Source organism: Cnephaeus nilssonii (genome assembly GCF_951640355.1).
Source record: "Cnephaeus nilssonii genome assembly, chromosome: 21".
Taxonomy (NCBI): Eukaryota; Metazoa; Chordata; class Mammalia; order Chiroptera; family Vespertilionidae; genus Cnephaeus; species Cnephaeus nilssonii.
In genome coordinates, this window is record NC_137092.1 from 11,016,742 (window position 1) to 11,040,032 (window position 23,291).

General features: G+C 47.4%; 1 protein-coding gene across 1 annotated transcript in view; it reads left to right on the forward strand.

The window, feature by feature from the left end:
• The window catches only part of NOTCH2 (notch receptor 2), a 126,709-nt gene that overhangs the window by 95,856 nt on the left and 7,562 nt on the right, over window positions 1-23,291 (forward strand). Inside the window, exons 13-29 of the mRNA XM_079761326.1 lie at window positions 3,285-3,477; window positions 4,613-4,758; window positions 6,218-6,331; window positions 8,679-8,798; window positions 9,192-9,344; window positions 9,671-9,899; window positions 10,649-10,850; window positions 12,475-12,628; window positions 13,950-14,134; window positions 14,815-14,947; window positions 16,638-16,874; window positions 18,043-18,155; window positions 19,060-19,565; window positions 20,878-21,225; window positions 21,948-22,090; window positions 22,280-22,490; window positions 23,184-23,280. Coding sequence (XP_079617452.1) covers window positions 3,285-3,477; window positions 4,613-4,758; window positions 6,218-6,331; window positions 8,679-8,798; window positions 9,192-9,344; window positions 9,671-9,899; window positions 10,649-10,850; window positions 12,475-12,628; window positions 13,950-14,134; window positions 14,815-14,947; window positions 16,638-16,874; window positions 18,043-18,155; window positions 19,060-19,565; window positions 20,878-21,225; window positions 21,948-22,090; window positions 22,280-22,490; window positions 23,184-23,280 — 3,284 coding nt within the window. The remainder of the gene's footprint in view (window positions 1-3,284; window positions 3,478-4,612; window positions 4,759-6,217; window positions 6,332-8,678; window positions 8,799-9,191; window positions 9,345-9,670; window positions 9,900-10,648; window positions 10,851-12,474; window positions 12,629-13,949; window positions 14,135-14,814; window positions 14,948-16,637; window positions 16,875-18,042; window positions 18,156-19,059; window positions 19,566-20,877; window positions 21,226-21,947; window positions 22,091-22,279; window positions 22,491-23,183; window positions 23,281-23,291) is intronic.

The following is a 23,291-nucleotide window of genomic DNA, read 5'->3' on the forward strand; positions in this document are numbered from 1 at the left end:
TCACTGCTGTTATCATTCCTACAGTATCGATGAGAAACCCAGAGCGTGCAGCTGGGACTCCACCCAGGGGTCCCACTCCAGAGCCCGCTATCGCCAAAGTGGGTGCCGGTTGTGGTTTGTTTTTAGGTATAAAAGCCTTAGACTAGATTTTTTCTTTTTCTTTTTTTGGGAATGTCAGTGAATCATAGTCTCTCTTTTTAACATTCAGCAAACCAGGAAGGTCAAGGAGGGAGGACATAGGCTAAAAATATTCTAAAATAAACTTAAGGTGTAGCATGAGACTACATAAGCAAGAAATGGAATGTTTTGATTCCTGGGTGGTACCCTGTTCTTGGAACTGTTTTCTAGTCTGTTTGGGGATTTTTTTTGGGGGGGGGGGTGAAGAAGAAGGGAGGATTGAATCAGCTGCTGAAAATAGAATAAACTGTGGTTCAAACTCAGAGCTGTGAATGTGAGTTGCTTTATTCTTTGTTTTATTTTAATGCTACTTTTTAAACAGATTTAAGAGAGTTTTTTAAGTTAAATTTATTGGGGTGACATTGGTTAATAAATCTATAGGTTTCAAGTGTACATTTCTATAACACATCACTGTGTATTACATGGTGTGTTTACCACCCACAGTCATAGCTTCTTCTGTCATCATATCTTTGACCCCCTTTACCTCCGCCCATGCCCCTTTCCCTCTGGTAACCACCATACTGTTTGTGTCTATGAGTTTTTGTTTGTTTATCTGTTGCTTCTAGTTTTATATCCCACATAAGTGAATATCAGTGTTTGAAGGATAAAGAAGATGTGATATATAAATAATGGAATGTTACTCATCTATGAGAAAGAAGGAAATCCTGCTACTTGTATGTGAAAATATGGATAGACCTTTAAGGCATTCTTCTAAGTGAGATAATTCAGGCAGAGAAAGACAAGTACTGTGTTATATCACTTATATGCAGATTATGAAAAGGAGTAGAATGGTGGTTACCAGGGGCTGGGAGAGGGGTTGGGGGAATTGGAAAGATGCTGTTTAAGAATGCAAACTTGCAGCTAGTAGATGATGAGTTCTGGAGGTCTAATGCATGGCATAGTGATTATAGCCAACAGCACTGTATTATAAACATAAAGTTGGTAGGAGGATCAATCATAATAATTCTCACCACAAAAAGAAATGATATTTATGTAGCATGATAGAGGTGTTAGCTAACAATATGGTATACTCATATTGCAATATGTAAATGTATCAAGCCTAAACTTACACAATGTTACATGTCAATTATATCTCAATAAAAAATTGACAAAATAAAAAAGTAGCTAGGGAAATTTTATCATCCCCATTTAACAAGTGAGGCAACTGAGAGAGAGAGCTCAAGTCCATTTTATCAGTTAGGGAATCACACAGCTAGGACTGTGAGTCCCTGGAGGCAGGGACCTTTCTAATCACCTTTGTGGCCAGTGTCTAAAACAATGTCTGGCACCGAGGAAACACTCAGTAAATGTTGCTGAATAAATGACTATAATTCAAATATGGGAACTCTGACATCCAACCCCAGACCCCCGAGTCCGAGCTATCCCATGATTTCATGCATTAAACACAGGGTGAGAAACCTTGGTTAGCTTCTCATCCAGTAGTCACTGAGCCCAGGAAGGTCCGTAGGTTTGTGCTGGGCATATCTGAGGCTGAGTAGAAACTCCTGAAGGTTAGGATCTGGCTGTCAGGTCATGTACTTGACTGCACAAGGATGCACTCAACTCTCAGCTAAAGATGGCTTGAAAATTAATTCTGGAAAGAGTTTTAAAAGCAAATGAAGAAAACTTGGAAGGAGTGGCCTCTGAGCAGATGCTTCCAAAAAAGGACAGAAAACGAAGGCTTTTCCTCTCACTCTCCACCACGTGGCAGGCTCAGGATAGCTCACATCTTGGTTCCATTGGCACACATCTAAAAAAACCAGAGGTTGAGGCGAAGGAAGTCGTATTTTAAAATAAGTTATTAATACAACACTTAGGAGGAAAGCAGCAACCGCCACCAGATTATGGGTCTTTACCACAGGAACCACCAATCATGGTTTAGAGTGCAATGGAGGGTGAAAAAATGTTAATACCCATACTTTAAAGGGGTGTGTATCTGTTTCATTTGGAATTTCCTGTTCTAAATGCAGGGTTACTCTTTCTTAAAGAAAAATGCATGGTGGTGTGCGTGTTTTTCTGAGTCAGAACACTGTATTCTTTAAAATTTGTCAATTTCTTCATAAGTCACGTGTTGCCACTCATTTACAGAATGATGGGTTATTTTAAAGTTAATATCATTTTGGAATATATAGTTGAATCTCAATTATTCAGAATATAACAAAGCAAAACTCTTATAACTGAAAAACTATTATAACTTAAAACAATAAATGTTAAGGTTCCAACAGGCTTCTTTTCAAAATGCAATCTTAGGTATGTTTTAGAGGATGAACCTACTCATTTCAATTTCACATATTCTGAGCACTTACATGATGGTAAACTAATAATTGTCTACATCAGGGTTTCTCAGAATGTAGTGTTTGAACCACCTGCAGAATTTAAAATGTGCTTTGCTGGACCCTACCCATCACAGTCCATGGGGATGGGGCCTAAGAATGTCCTTTTAAAAAGGTACTTTAAGCAACTCTTTTTGCACATGTAAGTTTGAGAGCCACTGGTCTAGATGGAAAGACCCAAAATTGTTTTCTCAGCTATCAGAGGACAGTAAAATTATATTTAGAATATTCTTCTTCCCAAGACAGATAATGTATTAATACGACTCTACAAGTGAAAGCAAAATGGCTTTCCTTTTTAACCACATTAATCATTACATTACTATTTCACTCACTAAGCATCCCAGTTCATTGAGATTTACCGTCTGTAGAACAGTAAGAGGTTGACTAACCGGAAACAATGAATTTTCGGTAAACCAGCTGAGAACAGTAGTAAGATGAGCTTCTTTGGAAGTACTCAGAGCAACATCAAGAACTTTGGTAACGTTGATGTTCTCTTTCTAAACCCTTGTGAAGTTGCCCCTTTTCCAAGATGGAGTGAAGAAGAAATGTATGTCAAAACATGACACCAGCATTTTGATAACTTTGCTCCGTATCAGAAGACAATGCTGACTGCTCCTCCCTCCAATGGCACTACATGCTTTTGGGTGTCTCATACCTTAAATGAGTTCCGTTGGGCGCCTGTGCAGATGAAGGTGTCAACACAGTATGTCTCAGTCCTGTGTCTGTTCCCTAAACGTTTTGGATTTGACAAAGAACTGCCCCCCTTCTCTACAGGGCAGAGATGTAACATTGACATTGATGAGTGTGCCTCCAATCCCTGTCGCAAGGGTGCAACGTGCATCAACGATGTGAATGGTTTCCGCTGTTTATGCCCCGAGGGGCCCCATCACCCCAGCTGCTTCTCGCAGGTGAACGAGTGCCTGAGCAACCCCTGCATCCACGGGAACTGTACCGGGGGCCTCAGCGGGTGAGTAGCTGCCATGCAGTCGTCGTTTCTTGTTGACCGGTGCCCAGCCAGTTGGGTTGAAGTTCTGGCCGTACCTGCAGCAGTCAGGGGCCTGAGCTGAGTTTGACTGAAGAGTTTGGTAGTCCGTAATCGTAGTCTTCCAAATTGTCCCCTTGTCCTTCCCTCCCATGACTGAGCAGGTGGAAAATAAGGAGGAATGTCATCCTCATGTGGGTAGGCAGCACGTGGGAGGAGTTCAGGGTTGTTTTATGAGTCTTTGGCAGGTGGAAGAATGAAGAGGGTGTTTAGAGGCAAATGGGAAATCAGGTCATTTCCCAGGTGAATTTTCTCAGCATTCCTGCTTCAGAGTAGGGCAGCCTTCAAAGCATCCCAACCCATCACATTTTTCCTAAGAATCTCCGGACACGGAGGCCACCATCTCCTGATACATTCTAAGTGCTAATGACATTCAAATTGTGAACAATGTCCATATACTTCAAATACCTTCATTTTGGTCCTTTTTCTGCTCAGTACCCTGGGTGCTTTCTGCAGCAGGGTTTCCGGTCAGAACAAAATGTATCTCAGAAATCAGACATTCTAGGAGATCTTCAGAGTGGCTCAGAGTCTCTGATACTAATCTACTTCCTGGGTGTCTGTTTTGCCCCAGAAACAAATGACTCTAAGGTTTGCTTTACTTTAGTTTTGCTTTTGGGTTTGTTTTAATTTAAATTCTTTAGTGTGTAAAGTATTATATAAGTCTCCTTTTTCCCCAATTTACCTCTCCTCGGCTCCCCCCACCCCCTAGTTTTATATATAAGGAAAAAAAACTGCAGATTTATCTGTATTAATGTGTCTTTCAGATTGGTCCAATATGTTGTATTGCTCTTTACATATGAAAGCTCAGTGTAATTGATTGGTTTCTCTAGCATCTTTGTGAACCAGGGAAGCACCAGGAAGGAAGGTCATTTAACTCCAGATGGGCCCACCTGATCCACACTGTGTTCATGGTGACCCACGTATAGGTCCCCAGAAGAGTAGAAATGAGATTAGCTTACCTTCATCTCCTCTTTCTTTCATTTCTTCACCACGTCCTGTATTCAACTCTGACTCAATTGTACCTTCATTCCCCATAGTAAAGAATTCTGTCTTCTTTCAGATACAAGTGCCTCTGTGATGCAGGCTGGGTTGGCGTCAACTGTGAAGTGGACAAAAATGAATGCCTTTCCAATCCATGCCAGAATGGAGGAACTTGTGACAATCTGGTGAATGGATACAGGTGCACTTGCAAGAAGGGCTTTAAAGGTGAAGGCAAAGTGCATGTTTCCATCTCCCTTCTCTGCCCTTTGGTTGTTGCGTGTTGCTTGGCTCACTTCTTTCATTCCTTTTTTTTCACCTGTTCATTCACACAGCAAACATAATTTGAGCACCTAATATTTTTAATGTACTTGGGCAGTAAAAACATAAATAGATATAGATTCTACTTTCAGCCTAGCAGAGAGGCGAGCTATTGAAGGTGAGCAGTCGGGACTTCATGTACACAACTTTGGACAGGTGTTCTAATTGCAAGCTTCTTGATACGGGTTTGATTCTATGATAACTCAAAAGAGAAATTCAAAAGAGAATGAAAATATTGTCTTGCTGTAATTCCTACAGAAGGATTTATGTGTTCAAAACCTTCCAGCAAATTCTTTCACACAGTGAGATACCCTTAGATACATAGTTCCCCATGGCCTTCTGGAAAAATACAGAATAAGGGGGGTATTGTGTAAAATAATTTTTGAGTTGTTACTGTTGTATTTCTGTCATCAGTTTTCTCTTGGAAACTCGTGAGAGAGAAATCCATGGGTAAATCATTTACATTTGAACTGCTCTAAGCACTTGGTCTTCGAGTACCCCACTCAAAAGTGGTGCCAGGCTACTGCGAACCAGCAGTATATTTCAGGGACATTATATTTGATTAGTTGAAAACGTTCTGAAACCATGTTTTATTATTAATTTACTGATATATTACATTTGCAAAGAAGCATATAGATTTAAAAGCACTTTTATGTCTTTATCTCGTGCAGACTTACTGCTCAAACAAAATCAAAATGTACAGTCTATATTTGTATGACTATTGAATAGCCAGCCCTCTGCACTCCCAGATCATTTTTACAGTGCTCTAATTCCTCTATTTTAAGGCTTTATTGAAGATGCAAAGGTGTGCAACAGTTGGGTACTTTCCTGTCCCCATAAGTGCCTCTTGACTAGTGCTTTTCTCTTTGTTATAGTGGGAGTAGAATTCCTGTCTTGATCGGGAGGGGGCAGGAAGTCCTACCATATCGATGGAAGAGGGAGCATAACTCAGAGGCTTTGATTAATGCATTCAAGAATGTCACCCCTCGATAACGCATACCCCCTTTTTAAGCCCTGACCAGATACTTTGTGTACAAAGAGCTTATATTTAGATTGAGCAGCAGATTTTTGCTCTTAATGAACTTCTTGGTTCATTATTGAGAAATTACTTGCACTGTATTTGAGGATGCATTAGACTTTCAGGATATCAGAACATATCTTAACTAATTAAGCTCTGTTTTTTACTTGCTGTATGGCAGGGACTTGCCACTGAAACCAAGGAACAGATGTTCCGGTGGCCTGAAGAAATGAATGCAATTTCTGAGGTGTTTCATGTTTACCACTGAGAGGATCGCTTAGTAATTCAGATAATGGGAGGCTGACAGAAAGGTTCACGGTTTGGGTTTTTCCCCTTTTCTATCCACAGGCTATAACTGTCAGGTGAATATCAACGAATGTGCTTCAAATCCGTGCCTGAACCAAGGAACCTGCCTTGATGACATAAGTGGCTACACCTGCCGCTGCGTGCTGCCATACACAGGTGAGCCCTGGAAGTAGGGGGATGCTTGTCTCCCCTTGTCACTCCAAACCTCGGAGTCTCAGAGGTGGGATCTGGGGGGCTGCTGCTCGGAGGACTCGCCCGTCGCCTGTCCTGCCCTCACTCACTGGATCTGGAGCTCTGAGAAATCACTGTGACCTCCCTCGTGCAAGTGCTGGGAGGATTCATTGTCTTCTTGGCTCTTTAGGGTTTGAGGTTTTTTTCATCGTGTGTGGTTGGAACGGATGCAGAGCTGATGGTTTAGTCCATTATTGTGAATGGATCATGCTCTTAGTGTTGGTCTCAATAACAAGGCTAATTTACTATGTGCCAGTTACTTTATACACTTTGGATTATTTCTTCTAGTGCTCACAATAACCCTACAGGGAGACATTCCTGTCACCATTTTATACATGAAGAAGCTGAGGCAAGAGAGGTTACTTGCTGAGGGTCACAGAGATGGGTGGTAGGTCTAGGATTTGTCCCCAAGTCTCTGAACCCAGAGCGTGTCCTCTTAACTGCCATTCTTCTCCTCCCAGTCCGCACAGCTGCGTCTCATTCAGAGAGGTAACGCCCTGGATGGCGCTCACACACAGAAGACATGCTGTGCCTCCGTTGCATGCCAGGCGGTCTTTGTTTCAGGTGGTATTTCAGGAGTGTGCTTGGACATGTCTGCTGTGTTCTCCTGCCTCATTACTGCCATCCTGTGATTGGTTGTATTTGTGTGGCTTGTTTACCTCCTCGGCATCCCGTTTTCTTCATGTCTGGGAAACAAAACAAACGTGGGGGGTGGCGTTACATGGTTCTGCAGTGAGCAGCATGCGGGCGGGTTGCCTTGGCCTTGGGCTGTGCACAGTAGCTGTGACTAGTGACTCTGAGCAGTGTAGAGTGGTGAGTGGCCTCGAGCATGACCCTGTGACCTGGAAGATTTGATGCTACTTGTTTCCTCTGCCCCGCTTTAGAAGACATGTTCGTGTAGGGAAACGGCCTGTAGCCAGCCTGGTGGGTAAAATCAGAGTTACCAAGATCCCCAGCTCTCCCCAGACAAAGGTAGTCTCCACCATGTCATTCATTTCACAGCGACAGGGCTGACCACACTCACTGGCAGTGAGAAGATATCTCACTTACAACCATAGACTCAGCATTGACGGCTGTGGGGAGATGTAGGCAGACGTCACTCTATGCAACCACATCATAGACTTGCCTGCGTGTGATTTGTGTGTACAGTTCATGTTGAAATTATTCATTCTGTCTTCTTGCTCTGCAGATACTATAAGAATATTTGACTCTGTGCCAGCTGTCGGTTTTTCTTTAGATTAGGATGCCAATAAAAGAATCTCCTATGTGTGAACTTTGAGAAATTAATTATAGTAGACTGGAAGCCTGTGCAGGTGAAATCTCAGTGCTGATTGTGACTAAGGCTTCTGTCTGGCATTGAGTTTGGCCCGCATGAAGGCCACTAAGCAGCATTGCCTTCCCTGTGAGCCACTATTCTGACCAGACACACTAAAAGCTGGTTGGGGGTATTGGTGAAAATTTGTGGTAAGGTTCTTCTTTCTGAATACAAAATTTTAGGATAAAATTTTAAATCAAGTTAGTTGAAACTTGACTTTAAAATCAACCTCATCTCCCTTTTAATAAGAGCATCCTTTTTGTGTCTGGAAGCTTGGGCTCAGCATACTGAGGCAGAAAACATTGGTGGGCAGATACTGATGTCATGCTGTTGCTGTCGGTATGAGGAGACATGCTGCTAGGCACTCAGGATCACTTCCCTGTTTCCTCCCTCCGGGGCCTTCTGGTCAACCTCACTGCCTTCTGGAACGGGCCAGTGGGGCTGCGAGGAATAGGAGGCCGTACCGAGGTGGCTTCTTCCCTGCTCACACGAGGGGGGTCTGTGTGGCGAGGCCTCCAAGTAGCTGAGTCTTAGCTGTGGAGATGCAGGAGCTGTCACTCTCGACTGATGCAGGTGTCCATGCACGCAGCCACTCGTGACAGCAGGACGATGACAGCAGCCCCCCGGTTGTCGCGTGCCCACTGTGTGTGCCAGGCTCTAACTAATACGCACTTTGTGATCATTTTTTCACTGAATCCTCAAAAGCCTCTATGAGTGCTGTCCTGATTTCCATTTTACTGATGTGGAAGGCTCAGAGGAGATGAGGAACTTGCCTGAGGCCACGCAGTTAGTAATAAAGTCGGAGCCAAGACTCAAGGGCCGCAGGTCTCTCAGATTCCAAAGCTCTTCACCACTGCCGTGGACGGGCATTCGGAGAGCCTCCTTTGGTATAGAATCTGGGAAATGTCCGATTCCGTGGCCGGTTTTCTGTCCTGAACTCTGTCATTTGCTTTGCAGGCAAGAACTGTCAGACGGTGCTGGCTCCCTGTTCCCCAAACCCTTGTGAGAATGCTGCTGTGTGCAGAGAGGCGCCCAATTTCGAGAGTTACACCTGCCTGTGTGCCCCTGGCTGGCAAGGTAACAACATGGGAAGGGAGAAACCAAAAATGTTTTCATGTGGGCAGGTCATCAGAATAAATGGAAGGCCCTGGTCTTTGTCCAGAACACAGGCCTTGGACAGGAGCTGCTAACGGGAATGACTTAGAAAGCCTTCCCACATTGCATGTCTGTGGGGTCCTCTGGTGCCTGGGAGACTCCAGCCTGAGCCTGAAACCATGATGTCCTGCAGGGAATTTTAGCACCTGGCCAGCTGCTTGCTGGGGACACAGGAGCCTTCAGGGACTTCCCAAAGCAGCAGACTAACCAGAATGCCCCTGGAGGAGCCCATCCCCCAGCTGGAGCTCAGGCCCCACATAATCTCTGTGGAATCCGCGTCCCCAGACTGGACCACTCATTGCCCTGTGTTTCTAGGTCAGCGGTGTACAATTGACATTGACGAGTGTGTCTCCAAGCCCTGCATGAACCATGGTCTCTGCCATAACACCCAGGGCAGCTACATGTGCGAGTGTCCTCCGGGCTTCAGCGGCATGGACTGTGAGGAGGACATCGACGACTGCCTCGCCAGTGAGTATGCCAGCCGGCTCCTAAGCCCCGGGGCCCAGGAAAGCACTCGGGGGGGCACCGAAGAGCTGGCGGGGGCAACTGCCTCTCAGGGCTAAGACTGGCCACCCCGACAGTTTATCACGTGTCCTTAATATTCGTGTTTTAAATTCTTTTCAAAGGTAGTAGCTTTGGGAGTTAAGGCAGAGGGATGGATCTCTTTTAAGCATTCCCTGAGTTACTAGGTTACTGCTCCTAGTGGGACTCAGTGCAGGTCGCCCACCTTTATGTGTCTCAGATTAAATTGCCACTGCTGTTTGGAGCTCTAATTCTTGTGTGTAATGGCTTAGATCCTTGCCAGAATGGAGGCTCCTGTGTCGATGGAGTGAATACTTTCTCCTGCCTGTGCCTTGCGGGCTTCACCGGGGACAAGTGCCAGACAGACATGAACGAGTGTCTGAGTGAACCCTGTAAGAACGGAGGGACCTGCTCCGACTACGTCAACAGCTACACGTGCAAGTGCCCGGCGGGATTTGAAGGAGTCCACTGCGAGAACAACATCAACGAGTGCACCGAGAGGTGAGCGCCCATAAGCTCCAGAAAGAGGGGGCACAGCACTGGGACTGGGGGGCGGGGGCAAGGCATCCATGTGGGTCCCAGTCCACAGTCTCCTGTTGCCCAGCCCTGATTCCTTGTAGATGTGTAGCTAGCGGGTCAAAGGTCAGGGGCTGACAAGCTTAGTGGTGGGTCATCATTTATTTCTTGCTTAAGGAACAGAAAGAGCTGTAATTCTGAACAAAAGACTAATTCTTCTCTTTGTCTTTTGTTCCTATTAGTTGACAATTTAAAAATTCTTATTTCTTTACAGATGTGTCATCACTGTTTAATATCTGCGAGGCTGTTTTGGGGTGTTTTTTTTTACTTATTAGCAAATTTGCTATGTTTCTCTTTCATTAAGAAATCTAGAGTCAAGAGCTTTCTGTTTAGCACTTTTCTTAGAACTGAAATTGGCTTAGGGATAAAATGAAATGTGATATAGAAGGACTGGGTAAAATTTGGAAACCTTCACTTTCTCTGGAAATCGTTCATAAACTCAGCCTTTTAAATACTTCTTAAGCTTCTTGGTTGTGGGTAGGAAGCTGGGACTCAAGGCCAAGGGGCAACCAGTCTAGTTTGGAAAAAGGTAAAATGTACTGGATGGAGGGGTTTGGGATGCTCAGGAGTATTTGCCTCCGTAGCATCTTAGGTTCCAGGAACCTTGCTTTTTAAATAGCAGGTCAGAGGACCAGACCACCCCGCTGATGGCGCTCTCCCTGTTTGCTCCTTAGCTCCTGTTTCAATGGTGGCACGTGTGTCGACGGGATTAACTCCTTCTCTTGCTTGTGCCCTGTGGGCTTCACTGGCCCATTCTGCCTCCATGAGATCAATGAATGCAACTCTCATCCGTGCCTGAATGAAGGAATATGTGTGGACGGCCTGGGTACTTACCGCTGCACCTGCCCCTTGGGCTACACTGGGAAAAACTGTCAGGTAATTAAATCCCAGCCCACTCACAGCTTCCTCGGAGTAACCAAGTTCTGTACCTATTTCTTTTCTAGGTACATAGGCCCCTCCTGAAAGAGAAAATTCTAGGTCTCAGGGATGTCCCCGAGATAAATCAGGTTAACGTCTTCATAGCTAGTAAATTCCAAAATAGTGACACTGGCAAGATTATACAGATTAACAATACAATTGTTGTTAACAGACTGAGAACTGCAGACAAGGACATGTGGGAAGTAAGCCCATAGATATTGTTTACATTGGAAATACAGAAAGGGAAAAAAGAACAATTAAAAAAATTAAAACTTTATAAAGGTCAGATATAATATCTAAGGGGATAAGTGTCAGGTCTTACAGTGTTGTGACATCCTCAAGCCAAGCTATTCACACATCTTTTAAATGCAAATCCCTAAGTGTACACTTTTCTGGACTCTTAGGAAGGGCCCCTCAGAACCAACTAGTCTAGCCTTTCATTTCATGGACGGAGAAACCAAGTCCCGAAGGGACAGGCCAACTCTTCCAAGGTTGCATACCAGGCCCTTTGTGTCATTTTATGCTCTTTTACCTCTTAAAGCCGTGGCAAAATGATAGCATCACAGAACTCTAAAGAATTTGGGAAAGAACGGCCACATTTAACGAGCCTTACAGGTGCCATTCAGTAAAGCTCTGTCCATGCTGGACGTGCAGATATTACCGCCTCTGCATATTAAATAGCTTGCTGCGGATTCTGAGGGTCGGGGGACATCCTCGTTGGGTTTCTGCGCATTCTCATGGTGTGAGATTATAAATGCTGGTGGAGCACTCTGCCCTCCCCCCGCCGGCCCCTCCTTTCACACACCGCCTGTATTGTGAACTTGCCCCTCTCCCAGAGGCCACATGGGACTATGGAGAAAGGCCCAAGTCCGCTGGCACTCTTTGCCTCACTTTTTCATAAGCCTGATTTTTCTCCGCTCAAAACAAGCTGTTTGACAGCTTTTAGGCTTATTAACAGGCTTTAAGATCATGCTCAGCACAGACAGGTTTGCTCGAGACCCTCGTGGATTCCTTGCACCGGATTAGCACAGGGAGACATGTACCTATCTGACAGTTTGACTCTTGCTTTCTAGCCCTACAACGTGACCCTATATCCAGACATAATCATGATGTAGGGAATAGCTTAACCTATTGGGCTCCCTCAAATCCTTCAATTTCTCTGGTAAGAACTGTTTAATAGCAGAGCTAAGAGGAATTGGACTATATGAAATGATTACTTGAGAACACTGGATCTAGTTTAAGGCTTGAGTGAGGGCTTTTTTATTATTTAATATCATTTTATTGACTTCAGAGAGGGAGGGAGAGGGAGAGAAAGATAGAAACATCAGTAATAAGAATTATCGATCTGCTGCCTCCCGCACTGGGGATTAAGCCCACAACTTGGGCATGTGCCCTGACCGGGAATCAAACCGTGACCTCCTGGTTCATAGGTGGATGCTCAACCACTGAGCCACGCTGGCAGAGTGGGTGAGGGCTTTTGGAAAAAATTAACATGTTTTTCTTTGATTTCTTAAAAGGAAGTGTAACCTGTTCTCTTCGTTTCCGGGGTGTGGGTGTTGACGTGTGTGTGCCTCTGTTTCAGACCCTGGTGAACCTCTGCAGTCGGTCTCCATGTAAAAACAAAGGCACCTGCATCCAGGAAAAAGCGCACTCCTGGTGCCTGTGTCCACCTGGGTGGGCTGGTGCCTACTGTGACGTGCCCAATGTCTCCTGTGAGGTGGCGGCCAAGGGAAGAGGTAAGCTCTGCCCCTCGGGCCCAAGGGCCATTCCCTGAAGTATTGAGTGGCCAGCGGCATTTAGGGCAGGCGTTGTCATTGAGGGCTGAGAGGGGAGGGCAGGCAGTACGGGGTGGGCAAGGCTCTGGCGAAAGGGCCTGAGATGAAAGGGCAGAGGAACAGGCTGAGAGATTCCCAAAAAGAAATGTACTTGTATGCCCCTTCTTTATCCACTCGTCTGTCAGTGGACACCTAGGTTGCTTCCTTAGCTTGGCTGTTGTAAATAATTCTGTGATGAGCATAGTGGTGAATATGTCTTTTCACATTCGTGTTTTCATTTTCTTTGGATAAATACCCAGAGGTGGAATCGCTGGGTCATATGGTAGTTCTATTTTTAATTTTTTGAGGAACCTTCATACTTCACCAGTTTACAATCCCACCAGCAGTGCACAAGGGCTCCCTTTTCTCCACATTCGTGCCAACACTTGTTATTTCTTGTTATTTGTTGACTTTTTGATAATAGCCATTCTGACAGGTGTGAGGTGATATCCCATTGTGGTTTTAATTTGCCTTTTCCTGGTGATTAGTGATCTTGAGCATCTTTTCATATGTCTATTGGCCATCTCTGTGTCTTCTTTGAAGAAATGTCTATTCAGGTCCTCTGCTCATTTTAAAAATAAAAATTTTGATGTTGAGTTATATGAATTATTTATGTATTTTGGGTATTCATCCCTTATCAGGTATATGACTTGCAAATATCTTCTTCCACTCAGTAGGTTGTCTTTTCATATGGTTTCACTTATATGTGGAACCTAAAAAAGAAAAAGACTTATAGATACAAAGAACACACTGATGGTTGCCGGATGGGTGGTGGGTTAAAAACATGAAGGGGATTAAGAGGTACAAACTTCCAGTTATAAAATAAAAAAAGTCATGGGGATGTAATTTATAGCTTAGGGAATATAGTCAATAATATCATAATAATTTTGTATGGTGACAGATGGTTACTACACTTAGCATAGTGATCATGATATATATATATATATATATATATATATATATATATATATATATGAATTATTATCATGGTGTGCATCTAAAACTCATATAATGTTGTATGTCACTATAGTTTCATAAAAACAAGAAATTATTTTAAGTGAAACGAAGGCATGTGCCATTTTCAGGGCTTGTTTATTTTCAACACATATCCGGTGTCAGGGCCCTGAATTAGACGGGAATAAAATGCAATGTGCCCACTGGCTTGATTAGTTTGCTCAGAGTTGGTCTGAACCTGACACGTCCTGTGTCTTCTGTGACGTGTCTTCCTCCTCTGGTTCCCCAGGGCTGACCCCCGACCGCTTGTGCCAGCACTCGGGCGTCTGCATCAATGCTGGCAACTCGCACCACTGCCAGTGCCCCCTGGGCTACACCGGGAGCTACTGCGAGCAGCAGCTGGACGAGTGCTCGTCCAATCCCTGCCAGCACGGAGCCACCTGCAGGGACTTCATTGGTGGATACCGATGTGAGGTGAGTAAGAGGCAGGCACACAGCAGAGACCTCCCGGAAGATGGTGCAGCTATTGTGAACACTAGCATATTGAATTTAGTTGCATACGTCTTATTTTTACAAATTTTAACCAAGCACCATTCCAGTGTTTCCTGTGAAAGTATAAATGTGTTCCTTTCAGTCCCCTGTGCCATAAGTTAGCGTAGCTGTAGTAAGATATTTTCAGAGGTCTGGAACCATCTCACTTCCCCGGGGTTGCCTCTGCTCGTTTTAACATTCAGAGCCAGTATTCACCGCCTGAACCTGGAGATGAATAAAGGCAATACCTTTACCACCATCCACACAGACTACTTGGCTGAGTCATAGCATCTTCATCACATACAAGGGAATGCATCTTTTAAAGATGGGACAACCCGCCCACAGGAGGGACAGGCGTTTTGCATAGGGGTCCTGTCTGAGACATCCCTCGGTATCCAGTCCTTGCCATCCATTATGGCGGCTTTTTCAGCGGGAGAGGTCGATGCTGGTGGGCGGCAGTGAGCCCCGCACAGGATGTTGGTTGGGAGGGGCGTGATGTCAGAGAAACATGCGGGAGCCAGGATGGGGGGCAGAGGTCACGGTATCGTGCCAGATCTCATTTGCTCGTGGTCTGTTTCTAATGATGGTCCCATATTTCTTATCCTTCTGTCTGTCCCCGGCAGTGCGTCCCAGGGTACCAGGGTGTCAACTGCGAGTACGAGGTGGATGAGTGCCAGAACCAGCCATGCCAGAACGGGGGCACCTGTGTCGACCTGGTGAACCATTTCAAGTGCTCCTGCCCGCCGGGCACCCGCGGTAGGAAATCAGCCTTGTCCATTCTCTGTCCAGGGCCTTCTCTAAGTTACAAATGCAATTTTAATGTTGGGGGGAGGGTGTTAAAAATCAGACATTAAATGGTCTGAATTCTGGTAACTCGGCCGTTTCATTCTCTTGTCTCTTGCCTGGCTCTGAGGTTCTGACTCATGTCCTTAGTGCTGTCTGGGTCTTGCTGACATCTGATGTTCCATGAAACACAGAATGTGGAAATCATAGAATTTTGCAACAACATTAGCCTGGTGGCGAGATTTCTTGGAGCTTCGAGGGAAAACAGCCAGTGGCCTCTTGAATAAATAATTCACATTTACCAGCTGATGTATTTTTTTTTAAACCTGCCAAGTCTTGTCCCCCTAAGGTGGGGAAATGAATGGATGAAAACTATTGGCCGATATTCATAAGCCCAGGGAGGGGCTGGGTGGCTAACCATTTCGCTTTTTCCTAACGGCTACTGATTTTCCCAAGAGAATTCACTGAACATTTGATCTTTATATAATGATTTGAAATGGCACCTTTATCAAATTCTCAATCCCCTGCATATTTGGGAGTTTTTCTTGGACTTTCCTTTTTTGCTCTGTGAATTTATCAGTACTAACCTAGAGGTTTTAATTCTTATGGATCTTCTTTTCCAGAGTTTTCTGGGCTATGGTCATAGTTTATTTTTTTTTCCATATGACTTTAGCATCAGACTGTCTATTTAAAAATCCTGTTGGTATTTTTATTGGGATCACATTATATTTCTGAATGTGTATAGAAAAACCTGACATCTTTATGATGAGGAATCTTCATTTATTCATCTCATGTGTCTTGCATGACTATTTTAAAGTTTTCACATTCGTAGATATTTTATCTTTTGCTGTTGCTATTGAAAATGAGGTCTTTTCTTACATTTCTCTCTTTTTAATACTACATCTTACACTTGTGTACGCTACACATTCAAGCAGTAGGAATTCAAAACTGTTCTCCTTTCTTTTGTAGTTTTTTTCGTTGCTTATGGGGTCATTTCTAGAATAGTCATTGATTTCTTGTGTTCCTTTCTCAAAAGTGTTTACAGATATTTCTGCTGGATGGCTCATTTGCATCTACTGTACATTAAATGAGTTCTGTTTTAAATAAAATAACCTTTGAGCTCTCAACAGGATATTTCCCCCTCTGTTTTTTAATATAAGAAACTAGCACACTTAAACCATTGTCCAGAAGAATAGTCAGTGGATATGAAACTTTAAAAAAGTCTTTCAAAATTTAGTCCCAATTCTTACCAATATTTTTACCTGCTTGTAGTCTATGCAGTTATTGTTATGTTCTTTTTGGAGCAGTTTTTATATTTTGAATCAGGATGAATAAATTAACGACCAATTCCAAGTCTCTCTTGAGCTCCGGTGTCCTCGTCTCTCGGGTGAGACACACAGTACCAGCTGCTCCCTGGGGACTGTCATTGCGTGGAGAGCACCTCTGAAGCCCTAAGCATACTCTTTCCTTTGCTGTAACTGGTCCCCAGAAGGATGGTGGCTGTCATGGATCAAGAATGTACTTTGCCCTGCACGACCTAAGAGGTCCCACCACAGATGGAGGGGAGGAATGGATTGATTTCAAAGTGGCAGCCAGGGGGCCCTCCCTTGCTGGAGAGCAGGGTTCCCAGAACGGTCCTAATTCTCGCTCTCCTCTCCCCCAGGCCTGCTTTGTGAAGAGAACATTGATGACTGTGCCAGGGGGCCCCACTGCCTCAATGGTGGTCAGTGTGTGGATAAGATCGGGGGCTACAGCTGCCGCTGCCTGCCTGGCTTTGCCGGAGAGCGGTGTGAGGGGGACATCAACGAGTGCCTGTCCAACCCCTGCAGCTCGGAGGGCAGCCTGGACTGCATACAGCTCACCAACGACTACCTGTGCGTCTGCCGCAGCGCCTTCACAGGTGAGGCCTCTCCAGGAGGAGGCTGGGCCCATGGGGCCCGCTAAGACCCAAGGGAACTTTTCTTAGGCAGGAAAACTAGACCAGCTTCGGTCAGGGCCCAGTTTCTTCTTAGGTCTGTGCTCCATAGATTTTATAGTCAGTCTACAATCTCTACATTTTCTCTTTTGCTATACATTGATTTTATATATATAGTATATATATACACACATATGTAGTATATATACATTTATGTAGCAGAGATAAAAAATAAATAGAATGTTGGGAGTAGTTGAGCAAAATCACATTTTTTAAAATATATTTTATTGACTTTTTACAGAGAGGAAGGGAGAGGGATAGAGAGTTAGAAACATCGATCCTGCACATTCCCTACTGGGTATGTGCCCACAACCAAGGTACATGCCCTTGACCGGAATCGAACCTGGGACCCCTGAGTCCACAGGCCAACGCTCTATCCACTGAGCCAAACAGTTAGGGCCAAAATCACATTTTTAATTGCAATAAAATACACATAAAGTTTACCATCTTAACCATTTTTAAGTGCACAGCTCAGTGGTGTTCATCACCAGCATCCATCCACAGAGCACTTTTCCTCCGAGCAAACTACCAGTGGGGAAATGAGCTCTGGAAAGTTAAGCTTTATTTTAAAGCAGCGCCAATCAGGCTTCAGAAAGGCTAAAAAAATGATTGAAAGATGTTATGGATGAAAATTCTCTATAAATTGCAAATCAGCATTTATATGTATTGGTCTGGGGTAGTCTTTCCTAAGAAGTAGACGATGTTAACAAAATGCAGTGAACAGTTTTGCTAACTGTTTCCTTTGGCTTATGAAAGCTAAATGCCTTCACTAAAAAGCTGTGTCATTTTTCTTTTCTCTTTTTTTGTTGATGGTTTTAGAGTCACTTTTCATATCCGTCCTGTTCTGTGAGTCAGGTGGGAATGTAGGCCAGGCGTGCTTGTAGTAGAGATGGGACAGGTGAGGGGGTGGGTCAGGCACCCTGAGGTCAGCGCGTGCTTCTCCCTGTCTTTGGCGGAGACCTGAGAGCTCATACCTCCCACCCCACCTCTGACCTCTGACCTCTGACCCTGGGCTCGCTCACACCCTCCCAGGGCTCTGCTCAGTAACTTTTACTTCTGCCTCCTAAAGCTCCTTTTCATTTTCTGCTTTGAGGTCGTCACTGTGAGACCTTCGTCGATGTGTGTCCCCAGAAGCCTTGCTTGAATGGAGGGACCTGTGCCGTGGCCAGCAACATGCCTGATGGTTTCATTTGTCGTTGTCCCCCGGTAAGTGCCGTGTTGCCCTCTGAAGGCGCACACTGTCTTCATACAGTCTGACCGAGCCGAGCTTAGCCTGGTCTCCCCACGCTGCAGGGGGGCTTTCTTGTGGGGGAGGGTTCTCCATTCCAGCTCCCTTAGAAGGAAGTGCTTGGGTTTTCTGAGTAGAGCTAGGATAATGACAGTGAGCGCCCTACTCTGCGCCTGTGGGTCTTCGGAAGCACCGAGGGACCCTGCACACAGTGGGGGGTGCTCCCCGCAGAGAGGACTGCTGTCTCTGGCTGCGCTGGAAGTGGTCTCACTGCCCAGCTCGGGGCAGAGTTGGTTGGAAACACAACTTCGCTTGCGTTCCTTCACAGGGGCTGTTTGGGAGCCAGCTGCTTCTTAAACTAGAAGGAAGCCTGATTTTAGCCATTTGCTGTGCAGACCCCTTTGCCGCTGGCAGAGGCTGAAACCTCCCTAAAGCAGAGACCACTGTGTGGAGGCACCGAGGGGAAGCCTCTGCAGGCGCCTGGGCCGGGGCTGCGCAGGAAGTGGAGGGATGACTGACATGGGGACGTGTATTTACCCAGGACTCCTGAAGCGATTCTCACACTCCCCAAAGGCCTTACATAAGCGATGGAATGATGGTTAGGAAAGGTGCTAACAGATACAATGCCACTTGCTTCTTGTCCCATCACGACCTGTGGACTTAATTTGGACGTGATCTTACGTGGGGAGAACCCACATCACCCCATAGGTTGACTTGAAGAGGTCTCTTCTTGCAACTTGGCCCAGTTGGCTGCGTGGAGGAATCTTAGCCAGGTGTCTCGCCCTTGCCTCCCTAGCGGTGTGGTCGAAGGCTTGGGAGGGGAAATGGGACGTGCCCTCAAGAACCGATCCCCCATCCTCATTTGTTCACTGATTTCCGCAGGGGTTCTCCGGGGCGAGATGCCAGAGCAGCTGTGGACACGTGAAGTGCAGGCGAGGGGAGCAGTGTGTCCACACGCCCTCAGGGCCCCGCTGCTTCTGCCCCAACCCCCAGGAGTGCGAGCTGGGCTGTGCCAGCAGCCCCTGCCAGCACGGAGGAAGCTGCCTCCCGCAGCGCCAGCCTCCGTATTACTCCTGCCAGTGCCCTCCACCGTTCCGGGGCAGCCGCTGCGAGCTCCACACAGCCCCCACCAGCACCCCACCGGCCACCTGTCACAGCCAGTATTGTGCCGACAAAGCTCGGGACGGCGTCTGCGATGAGGCCTGCAACAGCCACGCCTGCCAGTGGGACGGGGGTGACTGTTCCCTCACCATGGAGAACCCCTGGGCCAACTGCTCCTCCCCACTGCCCTGCTGGGACTACATCAACAACCAGTGCGACGAGCTGTGCAACACGGCCGAGTGCCTGTTCGACAACTTTGAGTGCCAGGGGAACAGCAAGACGTGCAAGTAAGGGTCCCGGTCCCTCGAAGCTGAGGGAGACTGTCACTAACACACCTCGGTTTCCTGTTCTTGCTCCTAACCACTCCAGCGCTTCCGCCCGACCCGCCTCTGCTTTCAGACTGGTGCCAGAGGCCCGCTGCTCCCTGGCGTCGGCCTCGTCCCACCGCACGCCGCCCGGGGCGCTGCCTGGCTGGCAGAGGTCCAGGGATGCTCATTGCACAGCCACCCTCTCTCTGCCTATTTCTGCCTTCTCACCTGCTGCTCTCGTGACCTCCTGGGGAAATGCCTTTTGGAAGTGGCGTTGGCCACTCTCAGGCAGCCTCTCACGTAACCTGCCTGCAGGACGGATGGAAAGGTCTGTACCTCTGCCTGCTCACCCCACTCCTTTCCCAGCTGGGTTTGTCGGGAAGCGGAGCTAGGTCAGGCCGTGCGGCCCCCTCCTGGTCTTCGCTTTGCAGCTACGGGGCGCTCTGTGGTTCACAGGGAGACTGTCCCGTTAGCTGTCCCGTCTCATTGCCTCTGATGCGTTCTCCACAGCCTGGTGAGGCCTGGGTGTTGGTGGTGGTCTTTCACGGGTGAGGGAACTGAGACCCAGGGGTTAAATTGCCAAAGCACACCCAGCGCTTCCTGACCCTCAGCGCTGGCTGAGCGAGCGTGGCAGCTTGTGCCGAATGGTGTGACTGCCCCGGGGTGAGTCGGGGAGGGGAGTGCCCGTGAAGTGGTCTGTGCAGCATTCAGGTTCTGGGCCTCGATTTCCTCTTCCTAGTATTTGAAAGAGGCTGTACAAGTTAGATGTGGTTTCCTGTGCGGGACACACAGCTCCCCGCCCACCTTCCATAGCTGTGATTCAGTGTGGATTGGGAAGCATAGAGGCCATATGGACACGGTCTTGATGGCTTGGAGCTATGTGTCCAGGTTCTGGAGGCACCTTCGAGAGGCACCTTTACTTCTGAAACCCCTGGTTCCCTCGCCAGGGGCGGTGCAGACAGAAATAGAGGAAACACGAGGCAGGTCGATTTCCATCTTGTTTGTACACCTGACTTAAAAACACGAGGAGCTGCCAGGGCCCCTAGCCCGTGTGGCACAGTGAGCTCGTGCTGTCTCTCGTTCAGGGTGCGCCTGCTGAAGCCGTGTGGTGCAGACTCTGTGCTCTACGATGGCAGGGGCGGGAGATCCAGGGGAGGCTTCACGGGGCATTTGGGACCTGACCTGGGCCACAGGAGATGGATAGGAAAAACCCAGAGTAGTTCCCAGTGGAAAACCAGATGGAGCTGCAGCCTCGTCTGAGCCCCTCCCCCCGGCCTGCCTCCCTGCCCAGGTACGACAAGTACTGCGCAGACCACTTCCGGGACGACCACTGCGACCAGGGCTGCAACAGCGAGGAGTGCGGCTGGGACGGGCTGGACTGCGCTGCTGACCGGCCGGAGAACCTGGCTGAGGGCACCCTGGTGATCGTGGTGCTGATGCCCCCCGAACAGCTGCTGCAGGACGCGCGCAGCTTCCTGCGGGCCCTGGGCACCCTGCTGCACACCAACCTGCGCATCAAGCGGGACCCCCAGGGGCACCTCATGGTCTACCCCTACTACGGCGAGAAGCCCGCTGCCTTGAAGAAGCAGAGGCTGGCACGCAGGTCCCTTCCTGAGGATCCGGACCAGGAGGTGGCTGGGTACGTTTTTGGTTTCTGAGCTTTTTTTTTTTTTTTTTAATTGACTTGAGAAAAGGAGAGCTAGAAACATCAATGATGAAAGAGAATCATTGATCAGCTGCCTCCTGCACGCCCCCTATTGGGTATTGAGCCCATAACCCGGGCATGTGCCCTGAATGGAACCGTGACCTCCTGGTTCATAGGTTGACGCTCAACCCCTGAGCCATGCCGGCCGGGCTCTGAGCTTCTTAAAGCTTAATTTTATAAATCTGAGCACTTCGATACACAGAGGAAGTCGTAACATAATCCGTGAAAATGCAAAGCCCAGACAAATAGCACAGCCCACCAGGTAAAACAGGCGCACGGTCCCAGGATCTACGTCTAAGAGTAAAGGGGGACAGTGAGCAGGAGGCAGGAGGCAGGGAGGCCTCCTCAGGTGCTGGGCTCCCCAACCTCTCGCCAGGTCGCTTCACACCCCTTTAGCGGGACTTCTCTCTGGTATCCATCGTTGGCGTCTCAGCTGTGTGTTGCCTCAGTCAGAAGGCTTGGACTCAGCCCAGGAAGGGGAGGCATGCCCTAGGCAGGAATCAGTGTGTAGGATCTGGAGGAGAAATATTTTAATTTCTGAGAGCTTTCTGGAAGAGGCAGCACCACAGAGGCCGACACTGAAGGAGACAAGGAAGGCTCGTACAGCCCTCCCTCACTCATTTCCCCTTTCTCCTCTTTCCCCTGGGCACCCGCAGCTCTAAGGTATTTCTGGAAATCGACAACCGCCAGTGTGTTCAAGATTCAGACCAGTGCTTCAAGACCACGGATGCAGCCGCAGCTCTTCTGGCCTCTCACGCCATCCAGGGCACCCTGTCCTACCCGCTCGTGTCTGTCGTCAGTGAGTAGCACTGCTTTGGGGGAAGGTATGGGGGGCATCACCTGGGGACAGAAGGGAAGGGCACACTCCTCAACGTGCAGCTCTTTGTTTTGGGGGCTGGGAGCTCCCAGCGGCCCTCTGGGTAAACGTAAAGCGAGTGTGTGGAGGTCGATGTTTTATCGGCACCTTTCCTGTCGCTTGCACTTCCAGGTGAATCCCTGAGTCCCAAACGCACCCCGCTGCTCTATCTGCTTGCCGTCGCTGTTGTCATCATCCTGTTCATTCTGCTGCTGGTGGTCATCATGGCAAAACGGAAGCGTAAGCACGGCTCCCTCTGGCTGCCCGAAGGCTTCACCCTTCGCCGGGAGTCCAGCAATCACAAGCGTCGCGAGCCGGTGGGACAGGATGCCGTGGGGCTGAAGTAAGCCGGCTTGCCAGCAGCCACTGCTCCCAGCAGTGATCAGCAGAGCTAAAGCAGGCAGGAAGGTCGTGTGGGGTGATGTCTTTCACTCTGAGCTCTGGCCACATCACCGCACATGACCACACTCTGGGTGCACCCTGAGCAGCTGTGAAATAGCAGTCAGAGGCCGGTGCTTCCGACCTGTACTGTATCTGTCGCATTGGTGCTCAGCTTCTGTGTTGAGGCACACTTTATGGTCTGTTTTGTTAATCCTCACCCAAGGATATCTTTTCCCATTAATTTTTAGAGAAAGTGGAAGGGAGGAGGAGAGAGAGAGACAGAAAGAAACATGGATGTGGGAGAGACACATCGATTGGTTGCCTCCCACACACATCCTGACCGGGCCAGAGACCCTGCAACCCAGATACATGCCTTTGACCAGAATCGAACCTGAGACCCTTTAGTATGTGGGCCAGTGCTCTCACCACTTAGCAACACCAGCCAGGGCAAGACACATCTTTGTTGCAAGCTCTTGATCAGCGGGAAAGAAAGGATGTTTACTCAAGTAAAGGAACGTAAATTGCTGCCCATCCTTGTGGGCCAAAGCGAGTATAGAGATGAGAGTGTGTCCTGGTGGGACAGGTATTGCAATCCTCCGGATCCGTTAATGATATACCTCTTCTCTTGTTTTCCCTTCCTTGTCCTGGCTATCAGAAATCTCTCAACGCAAGTCTCAGAGGCTAACCTGATTGGTTCTGGAACAAGTGAGCATTGGGTCGACGATGAAGGGCCCCAGCCAAAGAAAGCCAAGGTGAGTCGGCC